The sequence below is a fragment of the Eubalaena glacialis genome, chromosome 3 (genome assembly GCF_028564815.1).
Source record: "Eubalaena glacialis isolate mEubGla1 chromosome 3, mEubGla1.1.hap2.+ XY, whole genome shotgun sequence".
Taxonomy (NCBI): domain Eukaryota; kingdom Metazoa; phylum Chordata; class Mammalia; order Artiodactyla; family Balaenidae; genus Eubalaena; species Eubalaena glacialis.
In genome coordinates this window covers 149,771,898-149,792,312 of record NC_083718.1, presented here as the reverse complement: position 1 = coordinate 149,792,312, position 20,415 = coordinate 149,771,898, and the positions used below count along the sequence as shown (strand labels likewise).

The 20,415-nt window shown below is 37.2% G+C and overlaps 1 protein-coding gene across 9 annotated transcripts in view; it reads right to left on the bottom strand.

Moving 5' to 3' along the window:
- The window catches only part of IFT25 (intraflagellar transport 25), a 34,468-nt gene that overhangs the window by 7,558 nt on the left and 6,495 nt on the right, over positions 1-20,415 (bottom strand). For 4 of the 9 annotated variants that reach the window (XM_061186559.1, XM_061186562.1, XM_061186561.1 and 1 more), the window contains 2 exons: positions 12,203-12,273; positions 11,382-11,494 (listed from right to left, as the gene is read on the bottom strand). In XM_061186559.1, the coding sequence (XP_061042542.1) occupies positions 11,382-11,479 (98 nt within the window). In that variant the 5' untranslated portion in view covers positions 11,480-11,494; positions 12,203-12,273. Of the gene's footprint in view, positions 1-11,381; positions 11,495-12,202; positions 12,274-13,638; positions 13,708-20,415 lie in introns of those variants that run through there. The other 5 variants (XM_061186560.1, XM_061186564.1, XM_061186567.1 and 2 more) reach the window with 2 other exon arrangements.

The window sequence follows — 20,415 nt, the reverse complement described above, 5'->3', positions numbered from 1 at the left end:
CAGAGTCTTAACCACTGGACCACCAGGGAAGTCCCACAACCCCTTTCTAACTGTTCATTCTGCCTCTAATCTCTCCCCAACTTTAATAATTCTTTACTACTGTCAGATGTATTTTTTTAAAAATGGAACTGATGTCACTCTTGTCTAAAAGCAGTGACCCCTTATTGCCTATGAATCTAAACTCCTCAGTATGGCATTTTATGACCCTGTACAATCTGGTCCCATCATTAAGTATATCGTCCCCCATCATGATATCATCTCCCATTATTGTAGTCACGTTGGACCAATTAAAATTCTGCAAACACGTCATGTAGGCTCATGCCTCTGTGCCTTAGTCCATGAGGTTCTCTTGACCTAAAAAGCCCTTCTTCCCGTGCAAAAGTTTATTCACTTTTTGGTCACATCTCTCCAACCCCAACAAATCACAATAACTTTCTCCCTCCTTTGCACTCACCTCACGCACAGCATCCATTTTTACATTAGCACTTTTCTCTTGTGTTTTTATTGCTCCAGCTACACCCTCTTTAAGTCCAGCCACTTTCTCTTAGTCACCTTTATATCCCCAGCAACAATCACAATGGCTGACCCACAGCAGATACACAACAGATGTTTGTTGAAAAAAATTAAAACATGCACTCAATGTGGGTCATATACTATGTAAAATTACATATATACCTAGACACACACACACATATATAGTATTGACTACAGAAATAATCACTTCTATTTTAATTATATAAGGTTTTTCTTTCTTTTTTGGAGGTAAAATTTACCTATAGTGGAATTTCTCTTAAGTGTGCAATTCAAAGTTTTGATAAATGTATATGCTTATGTAACCAATATCGCAAGGTAACCAATACCCTAATCAAGATAAAGAACATTTCCATCACTCTAGAAACTTCCCTTCTCTTCCCTCCAAACAACCTCCCTTATGCAACCACTGCTCTGATTCCTATCACCATAGACTATGCTATAGCTTGTTTTTTATTTTTTTAAAATTAATTAATTAATTTTTGGTTGTGTTGGGTCTTTGTTTCTGTGCGAGGGCTTTCTCTAGTTGTGGCAAGCGGGGCCACTCTTCATCGCGGTGCGCGGGCCTCTCACTATCGCGGCCTCTCTTGTTGCGGAGCACAGGCTCCAGACGCGCAGGCTCAGTAGTTGTGGCACACTGGCTTAGTTGCTCTGCGGCATGTGGGATCTTCCTGGACCAGGGCTCGAACCCGTGTCCCCTGCATTGGCAGGAGGATTCTCAACCACTATGCCACCAGGGAAGCCCTTAATTGTGTCTTTCAATGAGTATCAGTTTTATTTTTGGTGAAGTCCAGTTTTATTACTCTTTTCTTTTATGCTTAGTAATTTTTGTACCTGCCTTCCTTCCTTCCTCCCTCCCTCCCTCTCTTTATTTTTGGCTGCGTTGGGTCTTCGTTGCTGTGCATGGTCTTTCTCTAGGTGCAGTGAGCAGGGGCTACTCTTCATTGCAGTGCGCGGGCTTCTCACTGCGGTGGCTTCTCTTGCTGCAGAGCATGGGCTCTAGGTTTGTGGGCTTCAGTAGTTGTGGCACAAGGGCTCACTAGCTGTGGCTCGTGGGCTCTAGAGGGCAGGCTCAGCAGTTGTGGTGCACGGGCTTAGTTGCTCCCCGGCATGTAGGATCTTCCCGGACCAGGGCTTGAACCCATGTCCCCTGCATTGGCAGGAGGATTCTTAACCACTGCACCATCAGGGAAACCCTGTGTCTTTATTAAGAAATCTTTGCTACTTCATTGTCACAAAAGTACTTTCTTAGATTTTCTTTTAGAAACTTAATTATTTTAGCTTTGAATTGAGTTCTATTATCCATATTGAATTAATTTTTGTGTTTAGTATGAGGTAGGGGTTGAGGTTTATTTTTATCCACATGTTTATTCAGTCGTTCCAGCAGCACACGTTAAAAAGACTTCCCTGGTGCCACAGTGGTTAAGAATCTGCCTGCCAATGCAGGGGACACGGGTTTGATCCCTGGTCCAGGTAGATCCCACATGCTGCGGAGCACCTAAGCCCATGCACCACAACTACTGAGCCTGCGCACCACAACTATTAAAGCCTGTGCGCCCTAGAGCCCACGTGCTACAACTACTGAGCCCGTGTGCTGCAACTACTGAAGCCTGTGCACCTAAAGTCCGTGCTCCGCAACAAGAGAAGCTACCACAATGCGAAGACCGTGCACCACAATGAAGAGTAGCCCCTGCTCACCACAGCTAGAGAAAGCCTGCACACAGCAATAGAGACCCAATGCAGCCAAAAAAAAAAGACTTTCCTTTTCCTATTGAATTACCTTAGTGTCTTTTCCTAAAATTAATGGACTGTCTATGGGTGTATGTACTTCTGCCCCTCCATTTTATTCCATTGATCTGTTTCTGTATCCTTAGCCTTTTGTCAAAAAGTAATTGACTTTATATGCGTGGGTCTATTTCTGGGCTCTCTAGTCTGTTCCACTGATCTATATAGATCTATCTTTACAAAAATGCCATGCTGTTTTGATTACTGTGTATTTATTTTAAATCTTGAAATCAGATAATTTAAGATTTCTTCTTTTCAAAATTAGTTTGACAAGATTAGTTTGCATTTCCATACACATTTCAGAATCAACTTGCTAATTTCTATGTAAAAGTCTATTGAGATTTACTGAATCTATAGGTCATTTAAGGGAGAAACTGCCACTGTAACAATATTGAGTTTTCCGATCATGAATGTAGTATATCTTTTCCTTTACTTAGTTCTTTAATACCTCTCAGCAACATTTTATAGTTTTGAGTGTAAAGGTCTTGCATGTCTTATTAAATTTATTTTTAACTATTTAATGTCTTAAATGCTAATGTAATTGTAATTTTTTAAAATTTCATTTCCTAAATGTTTCCTACTAGTATATAGTAATACAATTGATTTTTGTGTATTGACCTCGCTAAATTTACTTATTAGCTCTAGCAGTTTTTTGCAGATTCCTTAGGGTTATGTAGATTCACATAATCTGTGAACAAAGGCAATTTTTTTTTAGTGGCCAATAGCTCTTGCTTTATACACACACACACACACACACACACACACACACCCCCTGGAGAAACTGAAACTCAAATAAATATTATGAATAGTTCAAAAGGCTACTTGGTTACAAGATATGTAAAGAGGACTCATTCCAAAACTTAGTTTTCCTTGTTGCCATCTGGAAGAGGAAGGCTCTTTGGGGAAATACCACAAGGGTGCATTTTGATCATTATCCTCATTATAATATGTCTACTAATTTTCTTAAAAAAATTTTTTTTTAATTTTATACAGTTTTAAAGGTTACTTTGCATTTACAGTTATTACAAAATATTGGCTGTATTCCCCATCTTGTACAATACATCCTTGAGCCTATCTTACACCCAATAGTTTCCCCCTCTCCTCTCCCCACTGGTAAACACTAGTTTGTTCTCTAGATCTGTAAGTCTGCTTCATTTTTTGTTATATTCATTAGTTTGTTGTATCTTTTAGATTCCACAAATAAGTGATATCATACTATACTGAACAAAGATAACTTTGCTTTCTTTCCAATCTTTATGACTTCTATATCTTTTCTTGCCTTATTGCATTGTTTAAGACCTCCAGGACAATAGTGAATAGAAATGGTGAGAACAAACATCCTTCATTTGTTTCCAATACTGGGGGGAAGCATTTTTTTTTAACCGAACATAGTTGATTTACAATATTATATTAGTTTCAGGTGTACAGCACAGTGATTCACTATTTTTATAGATTATACTCCATTTAAGGTTATTACAAAATAATGGTTATATTTCCCTGTGTTGTACAACAGGGGTCCCCAACCCCTGGACCACGGACCAGTACCGGTCTGCAGCCTTTTAGGAACCAGGCCGCCCAGCAGGAGGTGAGCGGTGGTCAAGCGAGTGAAGCTTCACCTGCCGCTCCCCATCGCTTGCGTTACTGCCTGAACCACCCCCTCCCCACCCCCTGGTCCGTGGAAAAATTGTCTTCCACAAAACCGGTCCCTGGTGCCAAAAAGGCTGGGGACCGCTGCTGTACAATATACCTTTGTTGCTTATCTATTTTGTATGCAGTAGTTTGTATCTCTTAATCTCATACCCCTATCTTGCCCCGCCCCACATCCCTCTCCCCACTGATATCCACTAGTTTGTTTTCTATATCTGTGAGTCTGTTTCTGTTTTGTTATATATACTGATTTGTTCTATTGGGAAAGCATTTATTTCACTATTACGCTGAAAATTTTTAGTAGATGCCTTTATCAAACTGAGAAAATTCCCTTCTCTTTTTAATTTTTTGAGAGTTGTTATCATGAATGGATGCTGAATTTTGTCAAATGATTTTTTGGAATGATCATATGATTTTTTTTCTCCCTTGTTCTGGCAATATGGTAAATTACACTCAATCTGTATTCCTTTGATAATGTGGTGAATATGCCAATCTTGCATTCTTATGATAAACTCCATTAGCTGAATTCAATTTATAAGGTTTTTTGTGTCTATGTTTACAAAGGATACTGTTCTGTAACTGTCCTTTCTTGTAATGTCTTTGTCAGGTTTTGGTATCAGGGTTATGCTGTTCTCATAAAACAATCTGGGAAATGTTTCTCCTCTATTTTTGAAAGGGTTTCTGAAAGATTGGTACTATTTTTTCCCTAAATATTTTATATAATTTAATTTCTATAATCAATATAAACCATTCAAATTATTAAATTTCATCTTGTGTCATTTTTATAGGTTGAGTTTTTCAAGGAATCTGTCCATTTCATCTAAGTTGTCAAATTTATTAGCCTAAATCTGTTCTTGATATTGACTATTGTTTTAGAATCTGTAGTGATATTGCTTCTTTCAATTCTGGTACTAGTAATTTGCATTTTCTCTTTTTATTTTAGTCAGTCTTGCTAGAGGTTTATAACTTTTATAAACCTTTTCACATAGTCAACTTTTGGCTTTGATAATTTTTTCTATTTGTCTATTTTCTATTTCATTGATTTCTGCTCTTACTTTTGTTATTTATTGTCCTCTACTTTCGTTTGGTATAATTTGTTCTTTGTTATCTAGCTTCCTAAGGGAGAAATTTAATTACTGGTTTTAAAACATTCTTTTTTTTTTTTTTTTTGGCTGTGTTGTGCCTTCATTGCTGCGTGCGGGCTTTCTCTAGTTGCGGCAAGCAGGGTCTACTCTTCATTGTGGTGCGTGGGCTTCTCATTGCAGTGGCTTCTCTTGTTGCACCGCGCGGGCTCTAGGCGCGTGGGCTTCAGTAGTTGCAGCACGTGGGCTCAGTAGTTGTGGCGCACGGTCTCTAGGGCACACAGGCTTCAGGAGTTGCGGTGCGTGGGCTCAGTAGTGGTGGCACTACTGAGTGGTGGCAGGCTCAGTAGCTCTGCAGCATGTGGGATCTTCCTGGACCAGGGATTGAACCCATGTCCCCTGCATTGGCAGGTGGATTCTTAACCACTGTGCCACCAGGGAAGTCAGAGTATTTATGTATTTATTTATTTATTTGGCTGTGCCAGGTCTTTGTTGCGGCATGCAGGATCGTTAGTTGTGGCATGCGGGATCTTTTAGTTGCGGCATGCAGAATCTTTAGTTGTGGCATGCGGGATCTTTTAGTTGCGGCATGCAGAATCTTTAGTTGTGGCATGTGGGATCTTTAGTTGCGGCATGCGGGATCTTTAGTTGTGGCATGCAGGATCTTAGTTGCGGCATATGGGATCTTTAGTTGTGGCATGTGAACTCTTAGTTGCAGCATGTGGGATCTAGTTCCCTGACGAGGGATCGAACCCGGGCCCGCTGCACTGGGAGGGTGGAGTCTTAGCCACTGGACCACCAGGGAAGTTCCCATCTGTCAGTTTTTGCTTTATGTATTTTTAATATCAATTATGAGGTCAATGTACATTTACATTGTTATTTCTTCCTGATGAATTGATATTTTAACATTATAAAATGTCCCCTTTATATCTGGAAATACTCCTTATCTTATATTTTACTTTGTCTGATATGACTATAGCCACAGCCACTTTCCCATGCTTACTATTGATAGGGTGCATCTTTTTCATCCTTTTATTTTCAACATATTCATGACTTTATATTTAAAGTACATCTCTTGCAGACACCATATATTTGGGTCTTTCATTTTTACCCAGTATAACCCTCTCTGCCATTTAATTGAAGTGTTTAGAATACTGGCATTTAATATAATTATTGATACGGTTGGGTTTAAGTCTTGCTATTCATTTTTTATTTGTCCCTCCCATCTATTTTTTCTTGTACCATTTCTCCTTTCCTACCTACTTCTTTAAAAAAAAATTTATTTATTTATTTTGGCTGTGCCGGCTCTTAGTTGCAGCACGTGGGCTTATAGTTGCAGCATGCAGACTTCTTAGGTGCGGCATGCAGAATTTTTTGTTGCGGCATGTGAACTCTTAGTTGCAGCACACATGCGGGATCTAGTTCCCCAACCAGGGATCGAACCCATGCCCACTGCATTGGGAGCGTGGGGTCTTACCCACTGGACCACCAGGGAATTCCCTCCTTTCCTATCTACTTTTGAGTGAATCAAAAAAAGTTTTAATGCTGCTTAATTCCTTTATGAGTTATTTAACTATACCTCTTATTTTTAGTGGCTGCTCTCAAGGTTATCAAACCTCATGACAGTCAATTTGTACTGAACTCCACTTTTGTGCCACTGTTTTAATATATTTTATACACACATATATAATAAATCCCACAATACAAAATGTTTTTTCCCATTAAGTGGTTAGTTGTCTTTCAAAAATATTAAAAGAAAACATAGTCTTTTATATTTACTGAAATATTTACCATTTCCAATGCACTTACTTTCTTCCTGAATGTTTGAATTTCCATCTAGTATTTTATCATTTCAACCTGCAGAACTTTCTTTAGCATTTCCTGTGATGCAAGTTTGTTTGTGGTAAGTGAAAAGTCTTTCTTATATCCTATATTTTTTAGTGATATTTTAACTAGACACAGAATTCTGCGTTGACAGTTTTCTTATTTGTTTGTTTCTCTTTTTCCCCAGCATTTTAAAGATACGGTTCCATTGTCACCTGAATTCCATTGCTTGTGATGCAAAGTTGGCTGTCACTGGTACCACTGTACTCCTGTATGTAATGTATTTTTTTGCTCCAGTTGTTTAAAAATTTTCTCTATCTTTGTTTTTCAGCAGTTTGGCTATGATGTGGTCTCTTATTCATCCTGCTTGGGGTTTGCTGAGTTCCTTGGATCTGTAAGTTGGTATTCTTTAAATAAAACTGGGGAAAATTCAGCCAAAAAGTAGAAACAATTCAGATATCTATCAACTGATGAATGGGTAAATAAAATTTTCCATATACATACAATGGAATTATTTGGCAATAAAAATGAATGAAGCACTGATACATGCTACAACATGGATGAGCCTTGAAAACATGTAAGTGAAAGAAGGCAGTCCAAAGACAACATATGTATTATTCCATTGATATGAAATGTCTGGATAAGCAAATCTATAGGGACAGAAAGTAGATCTGTGGTTGTCTAGGGCTCATGAGGATAGGGGATGACAATGAAAGTGTGTGAGGTTGCTTTTTGGGGTGCTGAAATGGATTGTGCAGATGGCTGTATAACTCTGAATATGCTGGAAGCCACTGAATTGTATATCTTAAATGGTTGAATTTTATGGTATGAGAATAATATGTCAATAAAGGTGTTACAAAAAAGAAAAAAACAGAATCCAGGTCTCTAACTCACAATTCTTGATTTTTTTATACTATGCTTACTAGTTCACAATTTCTTTTTATTTATATTTATATGGTTTAAAATTTTATTTATTTAAATAAATTAAACAATTTTTACTTGCCCTATGTTTTTTCTTGGGTGCTTTTAATGAACATGATCAATGCAATGACATAAAGATGTGTAGAGATGCACTTGGATTTTAAAATAACATATAACTGAATTCCTGTAATTAAGTAATATGAAGTCATCAAAATAGTAGTTTCCTTTAAAACAAGGCCTTATAGCCATTGACTGTTCAACATCTATCATCTCATGTGATAATAAAAAAAGTCATGTAATTTTTTCACAACTCTGAGGTAGTCAGGGAAGGTGGTATTATTCCCATTTTTCAGACCAGGAAACTGAGGCTCAAAGAATAACACATATATTCTTAGCCCAAAGTAACACACATAGTTCACTTACCCAGGAATTTTAACTGTGAATCTCTCATTCTTTTACATTATGCCAAAGGAACCAATTCTCTCTCTCTTCTACTTTTTCTAACTCATTATTTTTCTTGTGTAGAATTTTTCTCCTTTTTCATTGACATGTTAAATACCAGGGGTCAAAAGTAGAGTCAAGAGGAAGTAGAAATACAATCACTTTTTAAAACTCTATTTCTGAGGAAATTGAGAATTGGGAGCACTATCCATTAGGGGCAAATTTATAGCACTGTTTTCTCCAAATAATTCTATTGTTACTTCCATTTAGATAAATCAACTTATGAGCAGAGAATAAATTTTACTATCTACTATATAAAATCTAATTGTATTTGTTGGAAATGCATATGAATTAAAAGTCTCTGACGTGCTCTGTTCAGTTATCAGGTAACTACTTTACTCCATATAGTTTTCTGTATTAAGGGTCTTTGTCTAATCTAAAAAATAGTATGTACTTATTCATTAGTAAGGACTGATAAAGTCTAAAATATTATGTTACATATAACAACCAATTTTAATGATCTATAAACATATTCCCTTGAAAGAAAGGTCACCAAAAGGGTGTAAGGTAAATTGATCTTGCCTTGAAAATTTGATTTATCTCCAATCAAAGACAAGGAGTATTTTTGGAAAGATCTCTATTTCTGGCAAACGATTTAAGGTAAATCTCTATAGGTCTGTGATCCTCATAGCAGTTCCCACATTTATATCTCTACTCTAAGGCAGAGTGAGATAAATAACTATTACCTGAATTTCAGAAAATAAAAAACTAAGAAGAATTAAGAGGCACATATATTAAGTTTTTTATTCAAACCTTAAGTTTTAGAAACTGGGAGTTAGAAGACATGAGTGTTAGTTTTGATTCTGACACTTGCTTATCTGTATGATTTTGAGTAAGTCATTTTACCTCTGATCATTTTTTTCGCCGTCTTTATAATGAGGTTGAAAATACTTTTTTTTTTGGCCTCTTACTCCCCAAGCTTACTGTGAGGGTCAAATGACATAACATCTATAAAACTATAAAGCCCTATGCAAATATATATTAACAGATGCATATATGTAAGTATGTGTGTATGTATATGTGTATATGTGTGAGTGTATGTATGACTAATCTTTGATGGTCTAATTCACAAGCTACTCCACAAATATTTTAAGACACTGTGGAGTCAAAGATGAAGTCATAGTCTCTGACTTCTAGAAATTTCCAGTTGAGAGGGGAGACATACATTAAAAATAAATAATTATATAATAAAGGAATAAATAAGATAATAAAGGTATATATCAAATTCTACTGGAGCCCACCAAAAAGGGAAACTATCCTACCTGAGGGAAAGGGACAGATGTCAGTCAGAGAGGAGGTAACAACTGGGCTTAAAGGAACAGGTCCAATTACTAGAATTTTATACAGATACATGGACCTCACAATAGAACACAAAGAGCCACGAGATCTATGTTACAACTGGCTCTGCCTTCAGTAGTTAAAACAAGTACCTGACCTCTTTAGAACTCTCTTACCACAAGTCTAAATGAAAGGTTTCGATAAGATAAACTCATAAGTCCTTCCAGCTCTAAAATTATATGATCCCATGAGTCAAACTCAGATCACTGTACAAATACCAAGAAAGAGAACTCAAGAGGGTAATAAAATTGCCAGAACTATTAAAAAAGGAGTTTTTCTTGGATGGACTTGGAGGGTATTTGCTAATGAAATAAGTCAGACAGAGAAAGACAAATACTGTATACCACTTATATGCAGAATCTAAAAAATAAAACAAACAAGTGAATGTAACAAAAAAGAAAGAGACTTACAGATAAAGGGAACAAACTAGTGGGGAGAGGGAAGTGGGGAGGGGCAAGATAGGGCTGGGGGACTAAGAGGTACAAACTACTATGTATAAAATAATTAAGCTACAAGGATATACTGTACAACACAGGAATTATAGCCAATACTTTATAATAACTATAAATGGAGTATAACCTTTAAAAATTGTGTATTGCTACACTGTACACCTGAAACTTACATAATATTGTAAAGCAATTATACTTCAATTATTTTTTAAAATTTTTTGGCTGTGGCATGCAGGAACTTACTTCCCCAACCAGGAATTGAACCCGCGCCCCCTGTAATGGAAGTGTAGAGTCTTAACCACTGGACCACCAGGGAAGTCCCATATACCTCAATTTTTTAAAAAAGGAAGTTCTTCCATTAACTACTTTTTTCCTGGAATTTAAAAGTCTGAGAATGATATCTATCTCTACCTAGAATAAGCTCTAGCACAGTGAAGAGTGGTAACTGGAATGATATCAAGAAGCTGAGAACCAAACAATGCAGGTGGGTAGCAAGAAGTGAAGCATTCAGTTCAGCAAAGATGTTGCTTAGACCAGAAAGAAAATAGGCAGTAGATAGTAAGTCATACTGTTTATATTCCTATTTACCAAGAAAAACTTGGAATAAAACCATAACCAGATATTAAAATGTATACTTCCATAAAATGAGGTAGCTGTTGTTTGAAGTTTTGCCTTGTTAGACCACATCTTTAAAAATTATTTTTATAAAAAGTTCAGTTTAGGAATTATAAAGAAAAGGATCAGGGACTTCCCTGGTGGCACAGTGGTTAAGAATCCGCCTGCCAATGCAGGGGACACGGGCTCGAGCCCTGGTCCGGGAAGATCCCACATGCCGCGGAGCAACTAAGCCCGTGCACCACAACTACTGAGCCTGTGCTCTAGAGCCCACACACCACAACTACTGAACCCGTGACCACAACTACTGAAGCCCACACACGTAGAGCCCGCGCTCCGCAATGAGAGAAGCCACCGCAATGAGAAGCCCGTGCACCGCAACTAAGAGTAGCCCCCGCTTGTCACAACTAGAGAGAGCCTGCGCGCAGCAATGAAGACCCAACATGGCCAAAAATAAATAAATTATATAAAGAAATTAAAAAAAAAAAAGGATCAAGACCCTAAATATACACAACTGAATTAGCTCCAGGGATGGTACTAAAGTGGGTAGTCAGGTAATTTAGTTCACCAGACATTTATTAAACTATGTTTAACAGTGCTAGTTGTTGTAAAACACATAATCTCAGTACTCAGGGGGTTCACTGACCTAATATTAAGACTTTAAGGAAGAAAGAACAGTAACTCTTACCCATCAATTATATTTTCAGGTGGGTGTTTTTCATCACTTGATGTAGCTAAAATCACTTCAGTCCCTTCAGAGCTCAAACAAACATTAATGTTTCTCATCTTAAAGTGTTTAACCTGCAAGGAAAACAAAACAAAACAATAACAACAAAAGCAACCTTTTTATTCTCTGAATTTTATCTGAGCAAAGGAAGAGAGAAAGCCTGTTGCCTAGCACAAAGCTTACCAACCAAGTTATTCAACAAGTGGAAGGGACTCTTAACATGTTTATTTACTTATGTAAACTTCTGACCTCTCCCAGGGATAACCTGTGAGATATGAGTATTTGCACTACTCTACTCCACAAAAGAAGTCCCTGACACCAACATAATTTTTCTGTTTCTAAAATTAAAAACCCTCAATAATTATATGAAAACAGTTAATACGCTAGAGTGACACGACTTAGTAGGTAAGTTTTTAAAAAGTGTTTATATAGTTATAATTCAGAAATTTTAAAAAATTAAGAGTATAAAAACAGACGCTTTATAACTATTTATCCACACACTTATCAATTGAAATGGAAAGCAATATTATTTAAATCTTAAAAAATACTTTACAATCGGTATTTTTTTTTTTGAGCAGAAATGTGAAATGAAAGAAGACAACTTTTCACTTACTTTTAAATTCTAAATCAGTCACTTGGTTCTTGAACTTAAACACATTTCTGTTGGAGAGTAATATTTTAAGTCTGATAAAAAGCATACTGAAAAGATATTGTTGAGCTCTACTATGAACCCTGGAGGGTAAGACACAAGGAAGACCATAGAAGATTACATCAGAACTCACCCTTCTCCTTGATCTACTGGTGATAAGGCACAAACCAATATATAGATGTAAAGTGATGGGGAAAGCTGTATCTATAAAGAATTAAAAGATGAAGAGTGTTTGGAAAAGGAAGAAAGGCTTCCAATACACCTCATACCCTAGCCCCAGTCTAACTTTAAAAAAAAAAAACTATTTCAAGTAAACAAACAACAAGGTATAGCGAATATTACACTTATTAAACAGCTATGTACTGACTTCCCAGATTTGATGTTAACATTTTTCCATATGTACTTTTTTTTTTTTTAAGAAATAAGTAGCCCCTTACTGTCCTTATTCTCTTCCTTGCCCAGTGGTAACAGCTATTCTGAAATTGGTGAATATCCTTCCTATATTTTTATTTATTTATTTATTGGCCAAGTCACGCAGCATGCGGGATCTTAGTTCCCCAACCAGGGATCGAACCCGCCCACTGCAGCGGAAGTGCAGAGTCTTAACCACTGGACTGCCAGGGAAGTCCCTGACTATATTTTTATACTTTTACCATATATGTATCAATATGTACTGTTCTTTTAAACCTTAGATGTTTTCACAGTATATATACCCCTTGCTACTTGCTTTTTTCATTCAATATTATGTTTTCAAGATTTTATTATGTTAATACATGTAAATCTACTTTATTCATTTTAACTGTTGTAAGGTATTTCTCCATTTCTCTAATGATGGGTATTTAGGTCTGTTTCCAATTTTTTGCTATTATAAATAAATTTGCGATGCACATCCTTGTGCATGTATCCATTGGCAAATGTGGGACAAGATCTTTATAATAAAGAGTATCTTTCTTTGTAGAAGTAGAATTGTAGAAATTTAGAATCACTGTATCTCCAAGTCAATAACTGATCTATTTGATCTCTAAATTATAACAATTTACATTACCACTAGCAGTGTATGAAACTTTCTGCTCCCTCATATTCTCACCAACTTGGTATTGTTAGACATTTTAGCTTTAGCCAATCTCGTTGGTGTGAAATGGTATCGCAATAAGTTTTTTTTTTTAAATAAATTTTATTTATTTATTTATTTATTTTTTGGCTGTGTTGGGTCTTCATTGCTGCACGTGGGCTTTCTCTAGTTGCGGCGAGCAGGGGCTACTCTTCATTGCGGTGCGTGGGCTTCTCATTGCGGTGGCTTCTCTTGTTGTGGAGCACAGGCTCTAGGCACAAGGGCTTCAGTAGTTGTGGCACATGGGCTCAGTAGTTGTGGCTTGTGGGCTCTAGAGTGCAGGTCAGTAGTTCTGGCACATGGGCTTAGATGCTCCGCAGCATGTGGGATCTTCCTGGACCAGGGATCAAACCCGTGTCCCCTGCATTGGCAGGCGGATTCTCAAACACTGTGCCACCAGGGAAGCCCTCAATAAGGTTTTAATTTGTATTTCCAGGATTACTAGTGAGGTTGAATACCTTTTCATGTTTATGGGCTATTCAGGCCTCTTCTTCTCTTATTTGCTTTTTCTTATCCTTTGCTCATTTCCTATTGGGGTTGCTTTTTCTCCTTCTGTCCTTTTCTTTTTGATTTGTAGAAAAATTTAAAACAAAATATCCTGGATACAAGTCCTTTGTTATAGAATCGCAAATATCTTCTATTCTATAGCTAGATTTTTCTTTTTAACTTTGTTTTTTTGTGCAAGAGCTCCTCCCCCACCATACACACTTTCTTTTTTGTTTTTGAACTATAACACACATAGAGAAAAGAACACAAATCGTTAAGTATATGGTGCAATAGATTTTCACAAAGTAAACACACTCAGGTAACCACCACCCAGGTAAAGAGACAGAACATCACCAGCATTTGAGACAAGCCCTTCTTATGCCCCCTCCTCGTCACTACCCCTCTCTCTTTCCCAAAGGTAGCGTGGTTCTTATTTCTAATGCTACAGATTAATTTCACCTGAACTTTATGTACATGGAAATCATACAGTTTGTACTCATTTGTATCTGGCTTGTTTCACTCATCATTATGTGTTTGAGATTTATCCATGTTGTTATGTATAGCAGAGTTGAAATGCAACTAAGTAACCCAGCCCCCACCCAGCTCAACTCTTAATCAGATCAAGGAAATCAACCCCTAAGTGGAGTTTCACAGGAAACTGGGTGTGAGCTAAAAAGCAAAGAAAGATTTCTATGGTCCTGGGTACTTAGATCCCAAAGCCCTGATGAAGGAAGGAACTGATCTCACTCTCAAATATGTGAAATCAGAGGTAAACTGAAACAATTTAAATAAAACTACAACTCGGTACAATCCCAGCATAACCCCTAGTTGGACTGAAATGATCTGCCCCTTATCCTAGCTACCAGACAAAGAAAATGGTGTGTTCTCTCTGGGAAAAAAACATTATCTACTTCAGTGTCTACTGTTCTTTTAAACACAATGTCGAACATGCAAAGTCATCTGAATAGCACAAGGAATTATAACCATTATCTTTTAATAACTTTTAGTAGAGTATAATCTGTAAAAATACTGAATCACTATATTGTACACCTGAAATTAAGACAATATTGTAGAGAAACTATACTTCAATAAAAAATTTAAAAATAAAAACTTTTTAAAAATTAAGAACTTAAAAAAAAGTCATTTGAAGCAGATCTACAGATGACCCAGGTGCTGGAATTATAAATTGATTAGAGAATTCAGTGAAAAGATGGACAAAATGGGTGAACAGAAAGGGAATTTTAGCAGAGAAATGGAAACTATAAAAAAGAACACAGTGGAAATTCTAGAACTGAAAAATACCATATCTGAAATAAAGAATTCATTAGATGGGTTTAACATCAGATTGGACACAGCACAAGAAAAGGTCAGTGAGTTTAAAGATAGTCAATAGAAATAATCCAAAATGAAACAGAGAGAAAAAAAATGAAAATAACAGAGCATCATATACCTGTGAAACAATATCAAACTAGTCTGAAATAAATGTAATTAGAATCTCAGAAGGAGAGGAGAAAGAGAATAATATAGAAGAATAATTTAAGGAGATATGGCTGAAAAATTTCCAAAATCTATGAAAGACATAAACCAACAGATCCAAGAAGTTTAGTGAACCATAAGTTGCATAAGTACAAAGAAGATCCCACCTAGGCACACTTTAGTCAATTGTTGAAAATTAAAGAAAAGAGAAAAAGTTAAAAGCAGTCAAGCAAAAAACACCTTATATGCAGGAAAACAACAAGAAGAATCAAAACTGACTTATCATTAACAGTGGAAGCCAAAAGAAAATGGAATGACATCCTTGACGTGCTGAAAAAAAAAACATAGAATCCTATACCCAGCAAAAATATCCTTTAAAAGTGAAGGCAGGGACTTCCCTGGTGGCGCAGTGGTTAAGTATCTGCCTGCCAATGCAGGGCACATGGGTTCGATCCCTGGTCCAGGAAGATCCCATGTCCATGGATCAACTAAGGCCGTGCGCCACAACTACTGAGCCTGCGCTCTAGAGCCCACGAGCCACAACTAATGAAGCCCACATGCCCTAGAATCCGTGAGCTGCAACTACTGAAGCTCGCGCACTCTAGGGCCTGAGTGCCACAACTACTGAGCCCGTGCGCCTAGAGCCCATGCTCTGCAACAAGAGAAGCCACTGCAACGAGAAGCCCGTGCACTGCAACGAAGAGTAGCCCCTGCTTGCCGCAACTAGTGAAAACCCGCATGCAGCAACGAAGACCCAACGCAGCCAAAAAAACAGATGAAGGCAAAATAAAGACCAAAAAACCAGAAAGAATTTGTTACCAGTAGACCCACAGTACAAAAAATATTAAATGAAGTACTTTAGGCTGGAGGGATATGATTCCAAGTTGAATCCTGGATCTGTGGGAAGGAATGAAGAGCACTGGAGATGGCAAATATATTGCTAACATAAAAAAATATTCTTAAAATTTCTTTAAGAGACTACTGAGTAGGGGACTTCCCTGGCAGTCCAGTAGTTAAAACTCTGCACTTCCACTGCAGGGGGCACAGGTTTGATCCCTGGTCAGGGAACTAAGACCCCACATGCTGCATGGCGTGGCCAAAAGGAAAAAAACAAAAAGACTACTGACTAAAGTGAAAACAATATCAATGAATGGTAGAAATTTAATAGATGTAGAAGTAATAAATATAATAATAACACAAAATGCAATAGAAAAGTAAATGACACTGTGCTTTCTGTGAAGTACTTTTGTAAAGTTCTTACGTTGAACATGAAGTGATATGCTATTAATTCAAAGTAGAGTAAGATAGTAAGGATGGGGCGGAATCAAGATGGCGCACTAGGAGGATACGGAATTCGTGTCTCCTCATATCTAGGGCACCTACCAGGCACCGGTGGGGGACCACGGACATCTAAGGGGACGGGAGGAACCCCCAGAGACCGGCTTGCGGGATCTTGGTCCCCAGGCCGGAGGTCGGGCCCAAGCTCCTGTGGTGGGAGCTCCGAGTCCAAACTGCTAGACTAACAGAGAACCTCAGACCCCAGGGAATATCAATCATAGTGAGGCCTCCCGGAGGTCTTCATCTCAGCACCAAGACCCAGCTCTATCCAACTGCCTGCAAACTCCAGTGCTGGATGTCTCAGGCCAAACAACCAGTAAGACAGGAATACAGCACCACCCATCAAGAAAACAAAAAAAAATGAAACGACAAAAAAATACATTACAGACGAAGGAGCAAGGTAAAAACCTACAACACCAAATAAATGAAGAGAAAATAGGCAACCTACCTGAAAATGAATTCAGAGTGATGATAGTAAAGACGATCCAAAATCTCAGAAACACAATGGAGAAAATACAAGAAACATTTAACAAGGATCTAGAAGAAGTAAAGGGCAAACAAACAGTGATAAACAACACAATTACTGATATTAAAAATACTCTAGAAGGAATCAATAAGAGAATAACTGAGGCAGAAGAACAGATAAGTGAGCTGGAAGATAAAATGGTGGAAATAACTGCCAGGGAGCAGAAAACAGAAAAAAGAATGAAAAGAATTGAGGACAGTCTCAGAGACCTCGGGGACAACATTAAATACACCGACATTCGAAATATAGGGGTCCCAGAAGAAGAAGAGAAAAAGAAAGAGTCTGAGAAAATATTTGAAGAGATTACAGTCAAAAACTTCCTTAACATGGGAAAGGAAATAGTCACCCAAGTCCAGGAAGCACAGAGAGTCCCATATAAGATAAACCCAAAGAGAAACATGCCGAGACACATACTAATCAAACTATCAAAATTTAAATACAAAGAAAAAATATTAAAAGCAGCAAGGGAAAAGCAACAAGTGACACACAAGGGAATCCCCATAAGGTTAACAGCTGATTTTTCCGCAGAAACTCTGCAGCCAGAAGGGAGTGGCAGGACATATTTAAAGTGATGAAAGGGAAAAACCTACAACCAAGATTACTCTACCCAGCAAGGATCTCATTCAGATTCGCCGGAAAAATTAAAACCTTTACAGATAAGCAAAAGTTAAGAGAATTCAGCTCCACCAAACCAGCTTTACAACAAATAATAAAGGAACTTCTCTAGGTGGGAAACACAAGAGAAGGAAAAGACCTATAAAAACAAACCCAAAACAATTAAGAAAATGGTAACAGGAACATACATATCGGTAACTACCTTAAATGTAAATGGATTAAATGCTTCAACCAAAAGACACAGACTGGCTGAATGGATACAAAAACAAGACCTGTACATATGCTGTCTACAAGAGACCCACTTCAGACCTAGGGACACATACAGACTGAAAGTGAGGGGATGGAAAAAGATATTCCATGTGAATGGAAATCACAAGAAAGCTGGAGTAGCAATACTCATAGCAGATAAAATAGACTTTAAAATAAAGACTGTTACAAAAGATAAGTAAGGACACTACATAATGATCAAGAGATCAATCCAAGAAGAAAACATAACAATTATAAATATTTATGCACCCAATATAGGAGCACCTCAATACATTAGGCAAATGCTAACAGCCATAAAAGGGGAAACTGACAGTAACACAATAATAGTAGGGGACTTTAACCCCCCTCTTTCACCAATGGACAGATCATCCAAAATGAAAATAAATAAGGAAACACAAGCATTAAATGACACATTAAACAAGATGGACTTAACTGATATTTATAGGACATTCCATCCAAAAACAACAGAATACACTTTCTTCTCAAGTGCTCATGGAACATTCTCCAGGATAAATCATATCTTGGGTCACAAATCAAGCCTTGGTAAATTTAACAAAATTGAAATTGTATCTTTTCCGATGACAACGCTCTGAGACTGAATATCAATTACAGGAAAAAAACTGTAAAAAATACAAACACATGGAGGCTAAACAATACATTACTAAATAACCAAGAGATCACTGAAGAAATCAAAGAGGAAATCAAAAAATACCTAGAAACAAATGACAATGAAAACATGACAACCCAAAACCTATGGGATGCAGCAAAAGCAGTTCTAAAAGGGAAGTTTATAGCTATACAAGCCTACCTCAAGAAACAAGAAACATCTCAAATAAACAACCTAACCTTATACCTAAAGCAATTAGAGAAAGAACAACAAAAAACCCCCAAAGTTGGCAGAAGGAAAGAAATCATAAAGATCAGATCAGAAATAAATGAAGAAGAAATGAAGGAAACAATAGCAAAGATCCATAAAACTAAAAGCTGGTTCTTTGAGAAGATAAACAAAATTGATAAACCATTAGCCAGACTCATCAAGAAAAAAAGGGAGAAGACTCAAATCAACAGAACTAGAAATGAAAAAGGAGAAGTAACCACTGACACTGCAGAAATACAAAGGATCATAAGAGATTACTACAAGCAACTATATGCCAATAAAATGGACAACCTGGAAGAAATGGACAAATTCTTAGAAATGCACAACCTTCTGAGACTGAACCAGGAAGAAATAGAAAATATAAACAGACCAATCACAAGCACTGAAATTGAACCTGTGATTAAAAATCTTCCAACAAACAAAAGCCCAGGACCAGATGCCTTCACAGGCGAATTCTATCAAACATTTAGAGAAGAGCTAACACCTACCCTTCTCAAACTCTTCGAAAATATAGCAGAGGGAGGAACACTCCCAAACTCATTCTATGAGGTCACTATCACCCTGATACCAAAACCAGACAAAGATGTCACAAAAAAAGAAAACTACAGGCCAATATCTCTGATAAACATAGACGCAAAAATCCGCAACAAAATACTAGCAAACAGAATCCAACAGCACATTAAAAGGATCATACACCATGATCAAGTGGGATTTACCCCAGGAATGCAAGGATTCTTCAATATACACAAATCAATCAATGTGATACACCATGTTAACAAATTGAAGGATAAAAACCATATGATCATCTCAATAGATGCAGAAAAAGCGTTTGACAAAATTCAACACCCATTTATGATAAAAACTCTCCAGAAAGTAGGCAAAGAGGGAACCTACCTCAACACAATAAAGGCCATATATGACAAACCCACAGCCAACATTGTTCTCAAAGGTGAAAAACTGAAACCATTTCCACTAAGATCAGGAGCAAGACAAGGTTGCCCACTCTCACCACTATTATTCAACATAGTTTAGGAAGTTTTAGCCACAGCAATCAAAGAAAAAAAAATAAAAGGAATCCAAATCAGAAGAGAAGTAAAACTGTCACTGTTTGCAGGTGACATGATACTATACATAGAGAATCCTAAAGATGCTACCAGAAAACTACTAGAGCTAATCAATGAATTTGGTAGAGTAGCAGGATACAAAATTAATGCACAGAAATCTCTTGCATTCCCATACACTAATGATGAAAAATCTGAAAGAGAAATTAAGGAAACACTCCCATTTACCACTGCAACAAAAAGAATAAAATACCTAGGAATAAACCTACCTAAGGAGACAAAAGACCTCTATGCAGAAAACTGTAAGACACTGATGAAAGAAATTAAAGATGATACAAACAGATGGAGACATATACTATGTTCTTGGATTGGAAGAATCAACAGTGTAAAAATGACTATACTACCCAAAGCAATCTACAGATTCAATGCAATCCCTATCAAACTACCAATGGCGTTTTTCACAGAACTAGAACAAAAAGTTGCACAATTTGTATGGAAACACAAAAGACCCCAAATAGCCAAAACAATCTTGAAAAAGAAAAACGGAGCTGGAGGAATCAGACTTCCGGACTTCAGACTACAGTACAAA